The following is a 20630-nucleotide window of genomic DNA, read 5'->3' as shown; positions in this document are numbered from 1 at the left end:
TTGTTAGGCGATTAGGCGAAGAGAGACTTTCCGCGCAACGACGCGGAGAAAAGCCGGCCGATGTTCCGGCTCGCGCGAACTCAACGAGGAATTTGAATAAAGAACGACGCGGCGTAAGGTTCTTATACGGTCCGTGGCGCACAAGGGAAGCCGGAGGAGGGTGGTCGGAGGGTGACCGGCGGGAGGGTGGTACAATGTCTCTCTCTCTCTGGCTCTGGCTCTGGCTCTGGCTCTGTCTCTCTGTATCTTTCTGTCTCTTTCTCTCCTGTTGGGTATCCCTCGACGTGCACGAGGGTGATCGTACGTGCGTGTCATGCGCAAAACTTTGAATCCTCTCTTCGATATATCCCTCGGGAGCTCTCTTCGGATGGTAGAGAGGAACGACCGAAACGAATAATTAACGCATAGAGGCGATAATTGAATGACACGAAGCAACAACGATCGATCACGAGTGGACAATGTTTTGTGGGTTTGTTCAGAGAGAAAAAAAATATTTATGACGATGATGATAATAATAAAAAAAAAAAAAAAAAAAAAGACAAAAGGAAAGGAAAGAAAAAATCATTCTCTTTAAATTTCATGGAAAAATTAAATCGATTGAATTTCATAAATCGAATATCTTTTATAATATATTTATATACTTAAGTAATATATTTATAGTGGTATTGTCTCGTTACAAAAATTTACATTCTAAATAATATTTTATTATGAATTAATTTGTTATATGTATTGACACACACACACACATACACAGAGGCACATCAAATGCGAGTAAGATTGTAGTAAAAAAATTGAGCTTTAACTATTGAGTGTTTATAGAAAAATATTATGGACCTTCACGCATGCACTATCACGGATATTTAACGTGAGCTAGCTACGTCCTAGAGTATTTACAACGTTATATACAATATATATATATATATACATATATATATACATATATACACACATATATATATATGTATACAACTACGTATATAGACGCAAAACACACACGTATACGGTCAAAGGAGGAGACTCGGATGTACGAGGTGATTGCACTCGAGTGCCGTGCTTCGAGCTTCGACGCCGACAAAAGCCGAGAAAGCTTCTTTCTCGCACGGAAAGTAGCCAAGAGAGAGCCAGCTGACTTCGTATAGGGAGAAAGAGAAGGTGCTCCGCTTCGTTGCGAGAGGTTGACGAGGGTAAAGGAAGAGAAGGAGAAGGAGAAGGAGCAGGAGGAGGTGAAGGAAAAGAAAGAGAGAGAAAGAGAAAGAGAATCTAACGTTCCTATCGAAACAACGAAGATGTGCAACGCATCATCAACGAGTTGGTTCAACTGAGGACAACAACACGTACATACGTTTGAGCAATTTCATTACTTCTTCTCATATTAATCAATGAAGTCGAAGTCGAAGTAGGAGAAAGAGAGAGAGAGAGAGAGAGAGAGAGAGAGAAAGAGAGATAGAGAAAAAAGAAAGAGATGATCTCGTACGACTTCTTCCGATAACTCGGCGACTGTCTCGTTCTTTCTCATTCCCCGCAAAATTTCTTCACTGTTATCGATTCGAAGAAGACTTGGGGGAGAGTTCTTTAAAATTCGAGGTCATGGTTATCCAAAAAGAGCAAACGATTGTGTACGTTCTAAAACGAAGATCTTCGTTCCTAGTATTATAATAATAAGATACGACGCGAGAAAGAGAGAGATAAATAGATGATTTCTCGAACATCGATACAGAATAAGTGAAAGTAAATCCTTTTTCTTTGACTTTCTTTTGAGAATTATCAAATGTTTTGTTTGTTTGTTTGCTTGTTTTTTTATATTTTTTTTGTTTTCGTCGAAATCTAAAATTCTACTTCCTCTCTCTCTCTTTCTTTCTTTCTCTCTCTTTCTGTCTGTTTTATCGTGCAAAAATATATAAGTTCTTTGGAATATCTCCTTCTGGTAGTCTCTTCGATCGAGGTATTAATAACACTGGATGGTCATGGCCGGCTGCTTAACGATCGCTAAATTATTCTAAGGAAAAAAAAATATTGTGGCTGAATGGCGCCATTTATATTGGTGTATACACATACACAGGCGCATATATATATATATATATATATATATATATATATATAGTGTACGAATATATTTTTGAACTAATCTTTCTCCTGATTTTTTATGATATAAACATACAGAAAAAGAGAGACAGAGAGAGAGGGTGGGAGAAGGATTAAAATATAGAAATCTGAGAAATAAATATGAAGATTTCGAAGAGATTTCGAGATACGGACTCAATCGATTAGTAATCAAAAATTATCAATCACGATAATCGACAGCCATTAATAAAAAAAAATAGAAGAAGAAAGGAACAAAATTATATCGCTCATTTTTAATGAGTTTGCAGAAAACGTGATAAGAAAATTAGAAAAATATTTTACAAGGAAAATGATCGATCGATCGATCGATCAATCGATCGAAAGAGGACAATGGGACTAAATGGGGAAAGGAAAGAAAAAAAAAGACAGGTAGACGTAGGGACACAGAGAGCGAGAGAGAGAGAGAAAGAAAAAGAGAGCGAGAGAAAGAGAAGAGAGAGAGAGAGAGGTCAATAACCCGGAAAGAAGGAGAGGACCGGCTCGATGATTTTCGTCCTTTTTGTCAAGAAGTGTAGTCTCGCGAGAACTCCAACGAGGCCAGACGACTTTGTAACGAGAAGAAGGTGCAGGATGACCGACCGGTCTCTGCCTGAAAACTCCACCTACATGTTTCTTCGAGAAAAAGAGGAAGAGAAAGAAAGGGAGAGAGAGAGAGGGGAGGAGAGGAGAAAGAAAGAGAACGAAAGAAAACGAAGGAAGAAGAGCAAGAACAATAAAAAAAAAAGAAGTAGAAGAAGAAGGAGAATAAAATCGGCTAATGGCAGGGTAATTGAAAGCAGAAGCGTCTTTCTTAATACCGTTTCATCGTAACACGAAAGGGTCTCGTTATTCGAACGACTCTACAGTTAGACCAACTTCTATTCCTTCTAATGAAGAAGTCGAATCGTGTCGAAAGAAGGCAGGAAGGAAGGAAGGAAGGAAAGAAGGAAGGAAGGATTGTACGAGTAGAGAGGAATAAAAGAGAGAAATAAAAAAAAGGGGAAAAAAAAAAGAGGAAAAGAGGTCTTGGAAGACACAAAGGAACGGCCTCGCGAGTTCTCCTAGTCGTTTCTGCGAATCGAAAGCAGAGGACAAAGGAACCGACGTGTTCTCTTTATCTCACTCTTTCTTTCTATCTATCTGTTTATATATGTGTGTATGTATATATATATATATATATCTTCCTCTCTCTGTCTTTTTCACTTGCTTCTGCAGCAAGTGGCTCGTTTTTCCGATGCCACCAAAACTCGAGGGAGGAGACGATCTCATTGCTTCTCCTTTTACTGATCTTCGAGCTTGCCAAAAGCATGATACATTTCACCAAGCAATCTCTTTCTCCTCCTCCTTCTCCTCCTTCTTCTACTTTTATTCTTCTTCTTTACTTTATTGCTAAACTTTCGTCATTAATACTGTTTTTTTTTTTTTTTATTTTCTTTTGCCGGTTTTTTTTCATTCATCTTTATTTCACTTTCTTTCCGAAATAAGAAAAGAACGGTGTGATCGACGGTAAGGTTCTTGAACGATGAAAGCGTCTCTCTTTGTTTTATACTCTCTCTTATATATTAGTCTCTCTCTCTCTCTCTCTCTTTCTCTCTCTTTCTGTCGTATACGTGTGTGCGTTTGTGTATGTACGTATTATGAATATGCGGAGGATCGAGAGATCATAATAAAAAATAGGAACGATAACAACGAGGGCACAAGTGAGAGATGATAAAACTCGTCCGATCGAACTCTCCATGATTTCAATATTTTCCGCATCGATTCTGGATGGATTGACTAATCTAAACTTTTTTATATTCTAAACTTTTTTTTTCTTTTTTCTTTTTATGTAACGCTTCAACGAAATTGTTAATAGAAAACCGTTTTAAGCGAACTTTCGATCGATTTTTGTACTTGCAAAGGGAGTAAATAAAAAAGAAGAGGAAGAGCAAGAAAAAATGAAAACATGAAAAAGAAAAAGAGTCAAAAGAATAGACTTTTGATCTTTTTTTTTTACGATTAGAATGGTTAGACGGAGTTCTCATAGAGTATAGCATATGCTCGGTATTCTAGCCAACTTTCCCTAATCGGTAATCGCACTCGATGAAGGAAATCATCGATCGATCGATCGATCGATCGATCGATCGATCGGTACTGCACTTCATTGAAATCATTCGCGTCGAATCATTGGATTTTCCGTTAGTCGTGCTCCGTTACTCGTTACATAGGAATATCTCGATAAAAAACATATATCCAGTGTATACGTAGAAACGTTGACTCATTGCAATTATAAATTTATAAACGCGAGTTTCATTTTCTATATCAAATGACAAGGATTACAGACACGAGAGACAACAAAAAAAACAAAAAAGAAGTATACTTTTAGTAGTCCGTTTCGTTACGATAATCCATCCGGTATATATTTCTTTAATTAAGGACAATTCTCTATTTGCAATTAGCGATACTTTGAAGCGAGAATGTGATCCACTTATTATATAAATAAGTATTAAAATACACGGAAGTGATCCCTAACGCATGCAACTAACGAACAGAGTCTATTTCATTTTATAGATATATGTACCTATCTATGTGTATATATATATATATATATATATTACATATACATATATATATATACACACATCTGTCGTTGAAAATCGTTTCAAATAACGATCAATTATCTTGGCACGAATCAGTCTTGTATTGTCGCGAGATAATTTGTATTTCTCGTTCGGTGAGAGAACCGTAAGATCATTCGTCTAATCACAAAGAACGGTTACATTTGCCAAGAATGATTTATATTTATCTTCGCGGTATAATCTTTTATATTACAGAGGAAAGATGAAATACGAGGGAAAAAAAAATAAATAAATAAATAAAGAAGAAAAAAAATTAAAAACTATCAGCAACGACGAAATTGTAGAGGAAGTTTTGAAAAGGCGATAATAATAAAACGGAGAACGTTGATAAATTTTAATCTCGTTTCAAGATTAAAATACGGTGAAATCGTACGACGTTTAAAGGTCGTAAATAAATTACTCATAAAATTCTTGTAATCTTGTAATTAATGAAATATAGTAATGAATTTTTTTACACGAGATATCAAAAAGAAGTTTTGCAAAAAAATTTTCACAATGACGACGCACACACACACACACACACACACACACACACACACACACACAGGTGCATAGAATGAAATACTAACGAATCAAAGTCAAACGATAAAACTAGAAATGGTAACCACTATCAGAAAGAACCGCTCATATAAATCCTTCGGCGCTACGCTTGGTTGGGCTCTCGAAAGAGATCTAAAAGGAACTCGAAACGGCGATTTCCCTATTTCCGTATTCAAGAGGCTTTAGAAGCCGTATCGCATTTAAATGGAGATCTCGATGCTTTCGACCTAACATTGCGTACTTCCGTTTCACACATTTTTTTCTTTTTCTTTGTTTTTTTTTTCCATTTATATCAAACTCAAATTTCCTCGTGAATGCCTATATATATATATATATATAAGAAAGGAGAAGAACAGGAAGATTGACTCTTAGGATTAAATATTGAAGCAAATCCTTTTTCAAACTAGCCGTAAGTATCGATCTCACGAGTGAAAGTAAGAAAAGAAGAAGAAAAAAAAAAGAAAATGAAGAATCCTCCGTTCCAATCGTATGAATAATAATTTTAATGATATAAGTAAAAAAAAAAAAAAAACAAATAAAAAAAATAAATAAATAAATAAAAATAAAAGAAAGTAAAAAAATTATAAGTAAAACTTGTAAGATATATATATATTTATGAAATCTATTAATCGACAATAAAGAAAAAATTTCATCGACATCATTTTACATACATACATATATATTTTTATATACATACATATATATATATATATATACACACATATATGTATAACAAATCCCTAATATATATCCTCGGTGATATTGAAGATCGATGGAAAAATAAACGTCACCCTTTAAGAGGAGAACGACACCACCGGCAAGTTTTCAATCTCCTCGAGCGTTATCGTCCTTTGCCGGAGGTTTTTGTCCTTCCCCAGGCTTCCCTTCCCTTTTCGTCCTTCGACACGGAGCATCGTACCGCTTTTCACGTCTAGACGCTGCGTTCCCTCTCTCATTTCGTCGGATTGCCGGGAGGTCGAGAAACCTGGATCGTCTTGGCTCGGCAAAAAATGAAAGACTCGAGAAGTAGCAGAGCCAGGAGTAGTAGCAGCAGCAGCAGCTTCTTCGAACGATAGAAGATATATATATATATATATATATATATATATATATATATACATCGTCGAGAGCCTTTGAAATTTCGACGAAATACTTCGATATCGTTCGAATGGTCGATGAACACGATGAATTTGAGTTACTTTACTTTGGAAACTAGACACCGAAGAAGAAGAAAAAGAAGAAAATAAAGACGAAGAGGAAAAAGAACTTGGTTACTTTCGAAACATTATTAAACTGCCTTTTTCTTTGTGCCATGCTCGAAAGCTTACGAAAAGCAAGTCGATCAGAAGCACCTATCGATCGCGTTGTTCCAGCTTGTGCTTCCGTTCTCGATATGCTTTATTCTGGATATGCTACCTAGGCGTTCTGCCTTGACGGTCACTTAGGCGAAGTGCAAAGTCCGCTATTCTTTCTTTTTCATTTACCTTTTTTATTTATTTTTTCCTTTTAATTATTATTTCTTTTCTCTTTGTTTGTGTTTTTTTTTTCATGCGATAAGACAAAGCCACATATTACGTGGATAACACTTACACTCGTATCTCTCTCTTTTTTTTCACTCACTCACTCGCTCGCTCGCTCACTCACTCGTTCATTTGACGATTATGAGAGATTCCATATTTCTTACAGCTTCGTGATAATTACCGAGGCAAGTAGAAAGAGAAAGAGAGTTTTAATGAGCCGAGACGAGGAACAAAGCAACGACGATATTACTTTCTCCGGATGAAATAACCCTTATTTTCCAATTACGTTTGATTGATCTCAAAAGAGCGATGCGAATTCTACAAAGAGAAAGAGAAAGAGAAAGAGAGAGAGAGAGAGAGAGAGAGAGAGAGAGAGAGAGAGAGATTGATTTCTCTAAATGACGTTGTTTAGAAGACAGACTGATAAATACGAAGGGACACGCCTTATCCTGTTCTCGATAAGGATTGAACGAATAAGCGAGCAATCAGATACGAACCGTAGAGGTAACTTTAAAAAAAGGTGCTTCAAGATAATTTTTATATTATCCTTTAGATCCACCAAGATTTATCATCTCTGTTCGATTTCATTCTCATAAAACGAAGAATAGATACGATAGTAAAGAAGTTAAGTTCGAATCGAACGAGCTAGAAGGAGAGAAGAGATAAATACGTACGTACGTACACACACTCACCCACGCACGCATACACACACACATATCACACGTATAACAACGTTTGGTCTTACTCTTCCGAATCGACGTTTTGTCCGTGGGTTTCCATTCGATGAATCTCATGGATCGTATAACTCGAGAGCCAGGGCCCTATACAACACAGCTGTTACTACTAACCGTTCAGGAAACTTGTAACTTGCTGCACCGGCGGCCAAGCCTGCACCTTGTTTTCTTTCGTCACGTGTTCGAGAGAAGCGAGGTGCCGTATACGAGCCGTCCTGCCGACGTGACACAACAACAACAAATTTAAAGGGACCCACCAAAATCCTAATAGGGTTACCCTCGACCAGTTCCAACGCTGTATTAAAACATTCTATAACGATTTTCTTACCGTCTCCATTGTCAATATACGATATTTATTCTTCAACATCTGTCAGAAGTATGGGTACGGAGTCAATGACATATCTATGTAATTCTATATATATATACATCGTATATTTGTTTCTCGATTAGAATACCTCGAAATGCTAAGAAGATTTCACCGTTATCGGTTAAGTAACTCTTTCGTACGATAGATAAGATTGAAAGGTTTGTATTATTTTGACAGAGATATTTTGACTGCGCAGTTTTTAAAACGACATCTTCCGCGTCGAGATAACAGAGCTTTCTAACGTTTATTTCTATAATATATATATATATATATTATCCTGTATAATATATATATATATATATATACACGCAGGAAGGAGAGAAGAGTTTTACGGCTCGTTATCGTGGATCGCTCGATAAACGATGTGTCCGGGATCGTATGAAAGAGAACGAGAGAACGAGACGGATAGATAGATAGATAGATAGATAGATAGATAGACAGATAGATACATAGATAGAGAAAGAGGAGAGAGAGAGATCGAGAGAGACAGAGAATGAAAAACGCCAGAAGACGAGACTCCCTGTTAGGATCTCCTCAACGCTTAATATTTTCCCGCTGCGTTGGAGCAACCGGTAGCCTTAATGGATCCCTCTTCTCTCTCGCTCTGTGGCCCACATTGTGAGAGAGCGACGTGTGGGTTTCGAGATCCCGCGTTGTTATATCGTCCAACCGAAAAACATCGTGCATTGGAGTTTAACACACCAGGTCCATTATAGTGATTCCAAAGGGATTTCAGATTTTGCGAGAGTTGATACTCCAACTCGATTTACATATAAGTATACATACATACATACATACATACATGTGTGTATATATATATATATATACACATATATGGCTGAACATATTCCATGCAAAATAGATTGGAGTCGCATTGCATTGAAAAGAGAAAAGCATAGGAAAAAGTATTTTCCAGTCTGCGTGACTCCATTCGACAATCATAGTAGAGTTTGTCTCGGTGTTTCTCCAAGTTATTATTGGCGAGCACGCACGCACTCTCCTTTCTCTTCACTTCACTTCTCTTCTCTTCTCTTTCCTTTTTATTCTTCTTTCTCTTCTTCTTCTTCTTCTTCTTCTTTTCATCATTGCCGTTAAAGCGTAACCACCGATGCTACGACGACGTTTAAGCATGGCGAGAAAAGAGGAGTCATGTGATCTTAATCGTAAGATTTAGATTATTACCGGAAACACAGAACGAGTCGGTCGATACTTGCTTTGTACTATTGCGATCGTAAACAAGATCTTCGAGCGAAAGAAAGACGGACAGACGGAGACAGAGAAAGAGAGAAAGAGAGAACTAGAGAAGGTGCAACGCACTAAGAAAAGCTTTTCAAGAAGTACGAAAGTAGATCGAGCATGATGGTTTACAAAGAAAGGGGCTTCTTTTTCTTTCGCCTCGAGGATTAATCGATTGTGGATTACTAGAGTTCGAGTTCTATCTTTTTTTCTTTCTTTCTTTCTTTCTCTCTCTCTCTTTCTCTTTCTCTTTAAATCGTACTCTCTTCGACATTTATTTCTTCACTATGTACGTTGAAAAGTTTCACGAAAAGAACTAGAAAATGAAGAAAGAATAAAAGAAGAAAACTTGTGAATTTTCCGAAACGATCGCACAAGCGGAAGTGTGTAACGTATGTGTTTTCTCGATGGTGAAGGGCTAAGCTTCGTGTATTTGTCGGCTCGAAACACACACACGCATATACATATACACGCGCTCGGCATCATCATCATCATCATCGCCAGAAAACGAGCTTCTATTTCCAGAGTCGCGATAGACGTTGTTAGACGTAAGCACGTACGAAGGAACGAGGTCGAGAAACGATTTTCTCTTAAAATTAATCGTTTGAAATTTTTAACTGTTACGAGAAGTTCATCAATTTTTATATCGTCCGTTTGTTGTTAATAAAATCTAAATAATATATAAAAGAAAGAGAAAGAGAGAGAGAGAGAGAGAGAGAAGGAGAGAGAGGGGGGGGGGAGAAACGAGCTGTGACGTAATACCTAACGGTGAGAGTAGATGTTTAAAGAGACTACTAGTTTTCGTTCATAACACTTTTCTTTCCGTACTTGACGTTTTAACAAAGACTCATCCTCGTGTTTTAGCGTTTCGATTGGTTCTACTTTTTTTTTTCGATATTGTTAAAGATAAAAATTTTTAAAAACATTTTAAAATATGAAATGGAAATTAGGGGTAATTAATGTATACTCGGAGTATAGAAAACCTATAGTGTTTTTTCTATGTTAATATTAATACCATCTACAAAAATGGAGAAATTTTCAAAGGGAGGAAAAAGACGTGGAAAAAGGTATAAAATGAAAAAAAGTTTTCATTGTGTTCGAAGAAAACCGCCTCATAAAAACGTGTTAAAAAGGATTTAAAGCACGAGACACGGATGCGGCTTAAAATTGATTTATTATGGGAAAATTGGTAGGATTAAAAATTCCGTGAAGTATCGAAAAATAAAAAGGAGAGAAACTTAAGACCGAACGATAATAATAACTTGAGAATAAAGGAAGGGTTTTGATAATAGATAAGAGACATTAAGGTCGACTCACACATATTTCATATTGAACAAACAGTTCAATACCATCGTCGTATTTCAATCATCGATCCGTCGTATTTCCACTGTGTCCGTTAGTAACAATCTTTTTTACTTCTTTAATTTTTCTTTCTTTCTTTCTTTTTTTGAACTGACACGAAAATTAAATTTTAATAACGTCTTTCATCTGCAAACAAAGAAGAAATTTTCGATCTGTTAAGTCATTCACATGCTTTCTAGATATCCATAGTAATAGAATCTATATCTGACTGGTAGTAATATATTCAACTGATACGTGTGAATGACTGAAATTGAACTGTTTAGTACAGTGACGGAACATTGACGGAACGGAGATTGAACCGAGTATGAACTGAAATGCATGTGAATCAAGCTTTAGATAGTAACGGTTCGTGAAACGACCAATTTCATCGGGGAAACTTTGGGATAATATCGACTCGGGTTCGGTTCGAAGAACAATAGACTTTTGATAGCGAAGTCTGTTAAAATTATGCTACAATTATCGAGTACTTTATTCCCTATTTATTCACTTTTAGTATTTTACAAAAAATAATGAAAAAAATATATATATATAAAAGAATAAAAATGAAATAAAATAAAAACATTTATACGGTACCTTACGAAAAGTAAGAAAAGAAAAAATAAATGAAGAAACAAATAAAAAAAAAAAGAAAGAAGAAAATTAACTACGAAAGAAGAGGAAAAAGTAGAGGTAGAAGAGAAGTGTATATAAATGATTCAAAAATATCACTTTGAGCAATAGCAAAGTAATAAGAGAGCTTTCAATGGGTTCGTTTTACGACGCGTTTTGTGTTCGACGAAGCCCATCGTATTTGTCGCTCGAAGCGTGAATGTTCAGATCAAAGGGCCCAACGCAAAATGGACGGGACGACGAAGGGCAGACGACGAAGAAGAAGAGAAGAGAAGAGAAGAGAAGAAAAGAGAAGAGAAGGGAAGGGTTCTGCTTGCAGTTCTTGCGACGTCAACGGGAAGACAACGGTGGTGGGGTGTTTTCTGTAGACGTAGTAAACGTTGCGTAGACTACGAATAACAGTCGAATATATATGTACATATATGTACACATATTATAGATAGGATGAAATGGTATGCGTTATGCGAGTAGAATGGTCGGAATCAGACAAAAAGTGGTCAGACGAATAGAGTGCTATATTATGACGATATTACAAGCTGCCGACGCGCAAACGTACAGATGATAGCGCAACCCGTGTAATAAAACAACAATAATAACAACAATAATAATAATAACAATAAAACAACAATAATAATAGTAATATTCAGAGACAATGATATCCAAGTGCTTATTATTTTTTTCTTCTTCTTTTTTCTTCATCCATTTAAAGTTCTCGTGCTATCAGATTAGTTTTGATTATTGACGAGCATTTAATCCAATATTTTTTTTTCACGATCAGTGTTGTCTCTCGTACAATGTATAACGTTATAACAAAGAGATATGAGGAATATATGTAAGCGAGGGTGGACAAGAGAAAGAAAGAGGGAGAGAAAGAGAGAGAGCGATACATGTATAGCAACGACGAGCATAAAGGCCAGTTCACCGTTCTCGCTTCGTTGCATCGCCCTCTTCCACGCATAAACAAAAGATCCTTCTTTTTGATGCTTCGATTCAAGACTTTACCTCCTATCCTTTTAGTACCTTTTTCGTATAAAAATATATCGAGTTCGCTCTTTGTTATTTCGTAGTTCGAACATTGTCTCACTTGATATGGTATTATATAAGTGACCTTCGTTGGGAATTTTGTTACATATAACACGTATGAATCTTACTGACTTCGAAAAAATATAACAGCTATGTAACGGTAAATGGTATGGTAACACCGAGTATTATGTTTCATAGTACTCGAAGTAATTATAGAAAGGCTGAAAAAGTGATAGAAATAATAAATAAGTTATAAATACTTATAAAAAAAAAGTATTACTACTTGTTAAAAGCAAAAAAAAAAAAAAAAAAAAGACAAGTATAATGTATTAAAGTGCTCGACAAAATAAACGCTGCACGAATAATAAAGAGAGTAAATGGATAATACATATTTAAAATAAAAGAGTATTAATCGCTGGAACGTAAAAAGAAGAAAAAAAAAAAGAAAACAAAGTAAACAGAGAAAAGGATGTACTTATAAATAAAAAATGACAGGGTAATACATTTATAAAGCACTCTAAATAATTATAGAAGAATAAATATTGAATGATAATAATAACAAGAGTGAATAAGTAAATCGTGCTTAAAATAAAAATGTATTACTTGTTGTAGAACAACGAACAAAAAAAAAAAAAGAAAGAAAAAAAGGAAAAAGATCATTGCGCGAAAAAGCGAAAGTTTAATCTTACAAGACATAAATTCTACGGAAGAAGAAAAGAAGTGAAGGGTTTTTGCTAGGATGCAACTTCGAAAAAAAAGAAAGAAAAACTAAACATAATGATTTCTGTCGATTCGAAGACAAAGAAGTTCCGCGCCTGATTCTTTTGGCGCGTGCAACGCGTGGGTGCATGCACGCACGTTCCCGATGCGCTCTCTTTCTTTCTTTTCTCTCTCTCTCTCTCTCTCTCTCTTTCTCAAGGATACAAAGAATGAGGGGAGTGAAGAGTAGAGAAAAAATGGAGGATAGAATAGGCGAGGTGAAAGAGTGACTCCTTCGGACTCGAGATATCGTGTCAAGGCTAATGTTTATTGATCGAGCGCTGGTGTTCCGTACGCGTCCGCTTATCGACTGAGCCCGCACTACACGCGTTACCTCTCTTATCCTCTCCCTCAACCCTCTCCTCACCTACCGCCTGCCCAACCATCTATTGCACATTGTCAGTCTCTTTCTTTTTTCACATGCAATCGACTCCATTGTCATTATTAGAAATGTCATTAACGTAACACACGTTTCGTTGTTTGCTTTTTTTTTTCTTTGTAATTTTTCTCTTTTTCCCCTTATCACTACATCGTTCTTGCTCTTTATGCGTTATTTACATTGTTTATATTGTATATTGTATGTACGTGTGTATATGTTCCCGTGTGTATACGTATATATTTAGTTTAATTTATTCCTTTTCTAAACGTTTGCTACGTTTGCGATATCATATCCAACTGATTCTTTGTTTTTAATGTTTTCTTTTTTATTCTTTCTTTTTTTTTCTACCATCCCTTTACTGCATTTTTTATTTATATTACATATTTTATATGTACATGGATATATATATATATATATATATACACTCATTTTTCTTTTTATAATTTATTTTTGACGTTTCCACGGCTTTTGTAAACGACTCTTTGTTAGGCGCAACATTTCCCGGAAATTATTTCGAGCAGAAGTCAACGAACGTACGAAAGCCACAGAGCACGCGAATAACCCGCAGTGTGTCGGTCTATTTATTTAACAAGCGCGAATGTTACTCCGCAGAGACGAGTTAGCGTCTCGTATATTTTCCTCCTTCTCGAGAATAGAAAGAGGGGGAAGGAAGGTGCAGAGAGATCCGTTGATTCGCGGCCAAGGGTTCGATGCGAACACAATGACGACGAATAAAAATGAATCCGCCGAAGATGTGATTCGAAATGACGAAAGTACGTCGATCGATTTTTAAAAAACACGGATAGATAGATTCTTCGTTTCAAAAAAAAAAGAAAAGAAAGAAAAAAAAAGTAACCTCTTATGGCCTAATTCGCTTTGCAAATCTACGGAAATCGATCATGCGTCTCTCGTGCAAACATGACCCACATTGTTCAAAAGGATTTAAACGAATCCGATTATTATTTGTTCCTTTTCTATGTCCTCGATATCGGTGCTTCAAGCCTTAAAAGTAAAAAAAAATTAAAAGAAAAATAAATTAAAAAAAAAAAAAATAATTATTACAAAAGAAAAAGAAAGAAAGAAAGAAAGAAAGAAAAGAATAAGAAGAAAATAAATCTATACGTATCTATACATATATGCGACGTGAAAAGCAAAATGTATGATAAAGAAAAATAAAACGAAAATCGGGGCGTATGTTTCGCAAAGATACGTTCCTGGGACGGCTCTGGGGGCTCGTATCGCAAGCCGACGACGAGGTCAGCTGAGCGGAGCGAAGTGCCGAGCCTTCTCAGCTGGGCGCAAAGATGGCGACCAGTCGCGAACAGCTGATCGAGGGGACGCGCAAGCGCTCTCGTCAGCCGAGCCGCCTCGGTTCAGTTGTCAGCATCAGACGGAACCGCGTCGGCGCTCGGTGCGCATATAGTTGAAGTAGTACATATATATGTATGTCGCTGCGATTCACCTTCGATCATAATTTCTACGTATTTGTTTATTTTGTAAAAATTAATTAATATTTAAATCCATCGTAAATTTATCGGACATTGCTATTCTTCTTTTCTTTTTCTCTTTCTCTCTCTCTCTCTCTCTCTCTTTCCTTTTCTTTTTCCTTCTCTTATTTTTACTCTTGCTTACTTTTAGGACAACTAAAATGGGCCGAGTGGATACAGAGAAGCGTCTTCGAAGCGCGCTATGTGCTATCGAGGTAGTTCTCTCTCTCTTTCTCTCTCTCTCTCTCTCTCTCTCTCTCTCTCTCTCTCTCTCTCTCTTTTGCCTCTACTCTACCTCGACAATGTACTTTCACCGTTCTCGACGACGACGAGACGGACGCAGTAGGGTCGACCCTCTTGACACCGTTAAAGGAAATACATGCTCGAATACTCGAATCGAGGCGCGGTTGGTAACAAGTGGATAAGAGAGACTAATAATATACCACACGAGTGTCGAGTCGTGTAAAACACTGGTTTACATTACATATGAACGGATCTTCCTTTTTCAAATCAGAAAAAGGCTTCGTATATTGCTACTCCTCGAATGCGTCATTCGATATATGTTACATATGACTGATGACGTAACGTAATAATCCTGGAAGATTACGGAATTCAATATATGTATTTCATTTGATATCAACCATCGAGTGACTATTAAGATAATTACTACGACATGTTTCGTATATTCTTTTTTCTTCTCTTTTCCTTCTCCCCACTCCTTTTTTTCTATTTGTATGAAATTGATTAGAACATAGTATAATGAAAATCATTCGTGAGCTTATCACTTCTTATCAGGTTATGATAGTTAACGTTGAAAATTATTCCATATCGACCTCGATTTGTTACCACAAGTGGAAGTATAATACCGCTTTTACTTCTCTTTGGACTGTGAGTCTTCGTCGTTAAATTGAAAGATAAAGAAAAAAAAAGAAGAGAGAAGCAAAAAAAAATAGGATGAGAAATGCATAGGATCTAGAAGAGGACTTTAGAGGGGTAATGACGAAAGAGCTACTCGACGTTCACCGTCGTCCCACTTTGTGGGATTTTAAAACAAACACGTTCGTCGTATCTACACGAACCTTTCGTTAACTTTGTACCTTCGTTAACGTTTTCTTCTTACTGTCTTCTTCGATTGACTGTTCACACACACACACACACATTTTTCTAGTCCTTTGTAAATTCTTACGCTTCTCTTTAGCTCTGCGTGTGATGATCGGTCTTCCTCGAATCCGTATCATTTTCATTACGTATTATATTGAAAAAGTTATCGTCTCTCCGAGATAGATGGTTATTTTTGTCTCGTTATATCAATCGCAGAGAGAACTTTTTTTCTTTTTCCTTCTCTCTTTCTCTCTCTTTTTGTTAAATTTATCCTCTTATAGTAGAAAGATAACGGCCTACGAATGTTGACCGTTATCTTGGTATTATTTCTTTTTTTATCGTCACATTTACATAATATTTTTTAAAAGACGTAGAGGGTTTTAAAAAGGTATCGCTGTGAAGAAAATATGACGTTCATGATACGAAGTTGAAGGTGAAGTTTGAAAGAAGAGTAGGAGGAAGAAGAGAACAACAAGAAGAACAAGAACAAGAAGAAAAACAAGACGAAGAATAAGAAGAAACAAAGTCCTTGGAACGGTCGAGCACTTCGATCGCTGACGTTCTTAATGGACTTAAGAACAGAAGCCTCCTGGCTTTAAAGCTCGACATTCCAGCTGGTATCGTGCCAACGATAATCGTCACGATATTGCGGCACGTTCGTGACGTTTCTTGTCCCGTGTCCTTTCACTCGGCCTAGGTGCAACACCGACGAATTACAAACTACGTAACTATCACCGAACCAGACGAAATCGTCTTTCAGCAAAAGTTATATCTATAACACGTTTCGATCGCGTCAGGAAAACAAACGATAATCGAAATAAATAAATTCATCGATTTATACATAATTGTACGAACGAAAATAGACGAACTAGATTTAACTTGAACTTTCCGTTTCTATTAATCGCGGAAAAAACCTCGACACTAATACATTGACCGACATATCGTTTAAACTCGAACGCGATTAGTCTGCAAAAAATATATATGTGTACGTGTACACACACACACACACACCAGGTGTTCGACAATATTCACGAAGAAAAACATTTCTCTTGGAAATTCGCTTTCTGTCCGACTTTTTAGAAATTTTTTTCCTTTCTTTCTTTCTTTCATCTTTTTTTTTCTTCATTGATTCGAAAGTATATCATTTTATGCTGCTGGTAAAGATGATGAGATAAAAAGGAGAGCACGGTGGCTATAGTCAACGATAGAGAAGCACGCATTTGCCACTAGGTCCATTCTCGTTCATGTCCTTTCACTCCAACCAGGTGGTGTTACTACGAATTACGGGACCGCCTAAGTAGGCGAGTCCCAAGCTAGAAAAACAACGGCAATTCTTTCTTTCTCTTTCTCTCTCTCTCTCTCTCTCTCTCTCTCTTTCATATACACATACACACACATATACATACACGTACATATACGCGCAAACGCAGACACCCACATAACGCTTATACTTTAAATCGAACGCGTAGTAGTTCAAACTGTAAGTACTTACGTACTTCTAAAATACATAAGTATACGGTTTAGATAGCAATAGATATTAATGCTCTTTGGGTCAAAGGTCTTTTTATGACGCGTATTCCGTCCTTCCGCCAATTTCTTATTTAGCCATTTTACGAAATGCTCGTGTTAAAGGTCGAACGTTAATAAACTACGTATTTTATATATATATAGACGAAGCTCGTCAAACTTCAATTTATCTACTGTTTAAAAAATTTATTCACGCTTCTGATACATCTACTATTCAAGAAATTCTTTTAACATTCCTAGTAAAGAAATAATTTATTTGATTTTAATAAGAAATGTAATTTTATTGCGAAAAAAAAAGAAAAAGAGAAAAAAAATTACATTTCCTCATTCTTTCCCCTTTTTTCCTATCTTTTCAAATTTTTCTCGTTTAACGACGATAAGAAATTCGGTATAAATTGATCGTAATTATTCGTCTCAAGGACGACATGCTCGTCGTTTTGATAAAAACTTAGATCGTGTAATGAAAATTTCGTAATGGTACGATCACGATTCGGTCAAAGAGAAACAGAGAGAAAAAGAGAAAGAAAGAAAAAGAGAGTAAGAGAGGAAAGGAGAGGAGAGGAGGGGGAAACAGGAAAGAAGGGAAATTGAAGTCGCTAGACGATTTCCGTGCGAGGTAATTGCGATCGAATTAAATCCCACCATTCGTAGTGCTACGACGGCTTGGTTCGATTTGCTCTGCGAGCTTCGGTGTACGTTTCACTAGAGAGAAAGAGAGAAAAAATAAAAGAGAGAAAGAGAGAGAGAGAGAGCGAGAGGGGCAGACAGAAAGAGGAGAGAGAAACGGTAGTTACAAAATAACATAATTCAAGGCGGAAAGGAAAGTATAGAACGAAGTGGGGCTATGGAAGTCTTCTAGTTAAACCATACTAAGAGATAAGTACAGTAGAATCTTCGCTATTAGAACTAATAAGGAGATATACACGTGAACTAATAAGGAGGTATATATGTATATGTGTTTTAGAATAAGTGATGTATCAAATGAAATATAATAAAATTTATGAGCCATCATACTTTTTTCAAACTCTACAAGCGCATACACGTATCTCTACGTACGTATATCGTTAATCAAAGGAGAGAAAAAAAAAGAAAATAGAAAAGAAAGAAGGAAAGAAGAAAAAGAAAAGGAAGAAAAATAAAATGAAAGAAGATATATAAACGATTAATTTTTCATAATTATCAATCTGAGATCTTTATATAATAAAAATCTATCTTCCGTATAGAATTAATTTCACTCGAGAAATGAAATACGCAGAAGATATGTAAAAGGAAACAAAGTGGAAGGATCTAGATTCTAATCTTTACTACGAATTACGGTACGAGTTACGGGATTAGGAAAAAAATTGGTTTCTAAGACAACCGACGATATTCTTGGATTAACGTCGATTAATCAGCCAATTCTGAATGTAATAAAATAGACTATATCTATGTACATATATTTTTTTTTCTTGGATTCGTAAGTTAGAAGAGGATTCTTACAGCTAGCAAGAATATCGCGAAGTGAAAGAGGTTCCGGTCGTATCGACCGTTGTACTACGCTTTACGTTGGAGTTTCTACAATGTAATAAATAATAAAGAGTGTCACCGTTCGTTTCTTGTCACGAGAACGGAATGAGAAGGGGAGGCAATAACAACGACAACGGCAACGAAAATGACAAAGACGGACACGACGAGCGTGTCATGAAAACGTGCGTTTCCTTAACGTTTCCTCTTCTTTTTCTCCAAGTAAAACTCATATCGATTTGGATCTGTATGACAAGGAAACTTTAAACTTTCTTTTAAAAAAGTATAAGACCAACAAAAAAAAATAATAAGTAGATAAATAAACCAATGAATAAATAAAAAAGGAAAGAAACATAAATGACATACTCGCGACAAACGTGTAATTTCATTAAGAAGTCCAAGTTCCTTCTTCCTCTTTATAATTTTTACGTCATCTCGTTACGCGATGGTATTACTAATGGATTTATCGTTACGATCTTATTGCTCGTATCTATCTTCGTCTTATTATTATATTTTTCGATGGAAAGTTTTACGAAGTGAATTATCGTCGTGTTATTTTACGAAAGAGAAAATTTTAATCGGAAGAGAACCAGATAAGTAAGTATCTACGTACGGTTAGATAGAACAAGGATAAAGGATCGGAAAGAATTATCGTAAATGTGAAATTGTCGCAATCCTTGTGAATTGCGCGTAAAATTTCTATCTTTACGTTGCATAATGCACGTTTTGAAGCGTGCAAATCTTCGCATAGTGCGTCTTTTTACACATCGAAACAAATCCGCGATATCACTGAATATCGTGAAACGACTTCCTTTATCTCTCTCTCTCTCTCTCTCTCTCTTTTTCTTTTCTTTTCTTTATTTCTTTCCATCTTTCTCTCTCTCTCTCTCTCTCTCTCTCTCTCTCTCTCTCTCTCTCTCTTCCTAACATATTTCTCGTTGTTATTCGTAAAACTACACTACGGAGGTGTTGCGATACGAGAAGCTTTTCAAGGAAAAGACGAGCGACTGTCCTATCTCTTCGAGATTCTATTTAAAGGATAAGTTGTTCGCAACCGTGAAATGGAAAAACGAGTTTTCCTTTACTATTCGTGGAGAACTTTCACAATATTCAAGTAGTTACCTACCACCACACCACCGTCACACCACCACCATCACCATCAACACCACTACGACCATCCCTTTTCGAAAGTACGCCTCGTTAAATATGAAAAGTTATTTGCGACGAGTTATAAAACGAATCTCGTCTCGTCCAATGTCGAAGCTTAATTAAACTTAAGTTTGCTTTGATAACATTCATTTTGTTTTTGTGAAAGATATTTTGATATATATATATATATATACATATTTTTTTTTTCTTTCAAATTTCATTAAAAGAAGCATAATTCTCCATTCGATATTTTTCCTCTTGTTGTTCTTGTATTGCAATAAATTATAAAAAATGTATATGATGAACGAAATACATGATGCAATATACAACGCGATATTTATCGTATCTCTCAGTATCTGCACTTAAGAAAATGCTTATTTAAAAATCGAGATATTTGCTTAAGCCTAAACTTGTGCCATTAAATAATATCGCAATACTCTTTCGACATACGGTAAAGTTGCTTACGGTTAACTCGAGGCTTAACGTTTACTCTGCGAAATACGAATCTGGTGGTTTAATCAGTCATCGAACAGGTATCGTTCGCTCGATCGATCGATCGATTGAGAATTCTGAATAATATCACATCGCTTTCAAGTAAAATGTACACGTTTAAAAT

The 20630-nt window shown here is 36.1% G+C and overlaps 1 protein-coding gene across 7 annotated transcripts in view; it reads right to left on the bottom strand.

The window, feature by feature from the left end:
* Nucleotides 1–20630, bottom strand: part of LOC127069561 (protein FAM214A) — a 133777-nt gene that overhangs the window by 12614 nt on the left and 100533 nt on the right. The window contains exon 2 of one of the 7 annotated variants that reach the window (XM_051006725.1): nt 20480–20505. The exons of the other annotated variants lie outside the window; for them this stretch is intronic. Coding sequence (XP_050862682.1) covers nt 20480–20505 — 26 coding nt within the window. The remainder of the gene's footprint in view (nt 1–20479; nt 20506–20630) is intronic. 7 annotated transcript variants of the gene reach the window in all.

This window comes from Vespula vulgaris, chromosome 1 (assembly GCF_905475345.1).
Source record: "Vespula vulgaris chromosome 1, iyVesVulg1.1, whole genome shotgun sequence".
In the NCBI taxonomy this organism is placed as follows: Eukaryota; Metazoa; Arthropoda; class Insecta; order Hymenoptera; family Vespidae; genus Vespula; species Vespula vulgaris.
Note: the sequence above shows the minus strand (reverse complement) of the source record. Positions and strands in the feature narration are given on the sequence as shown.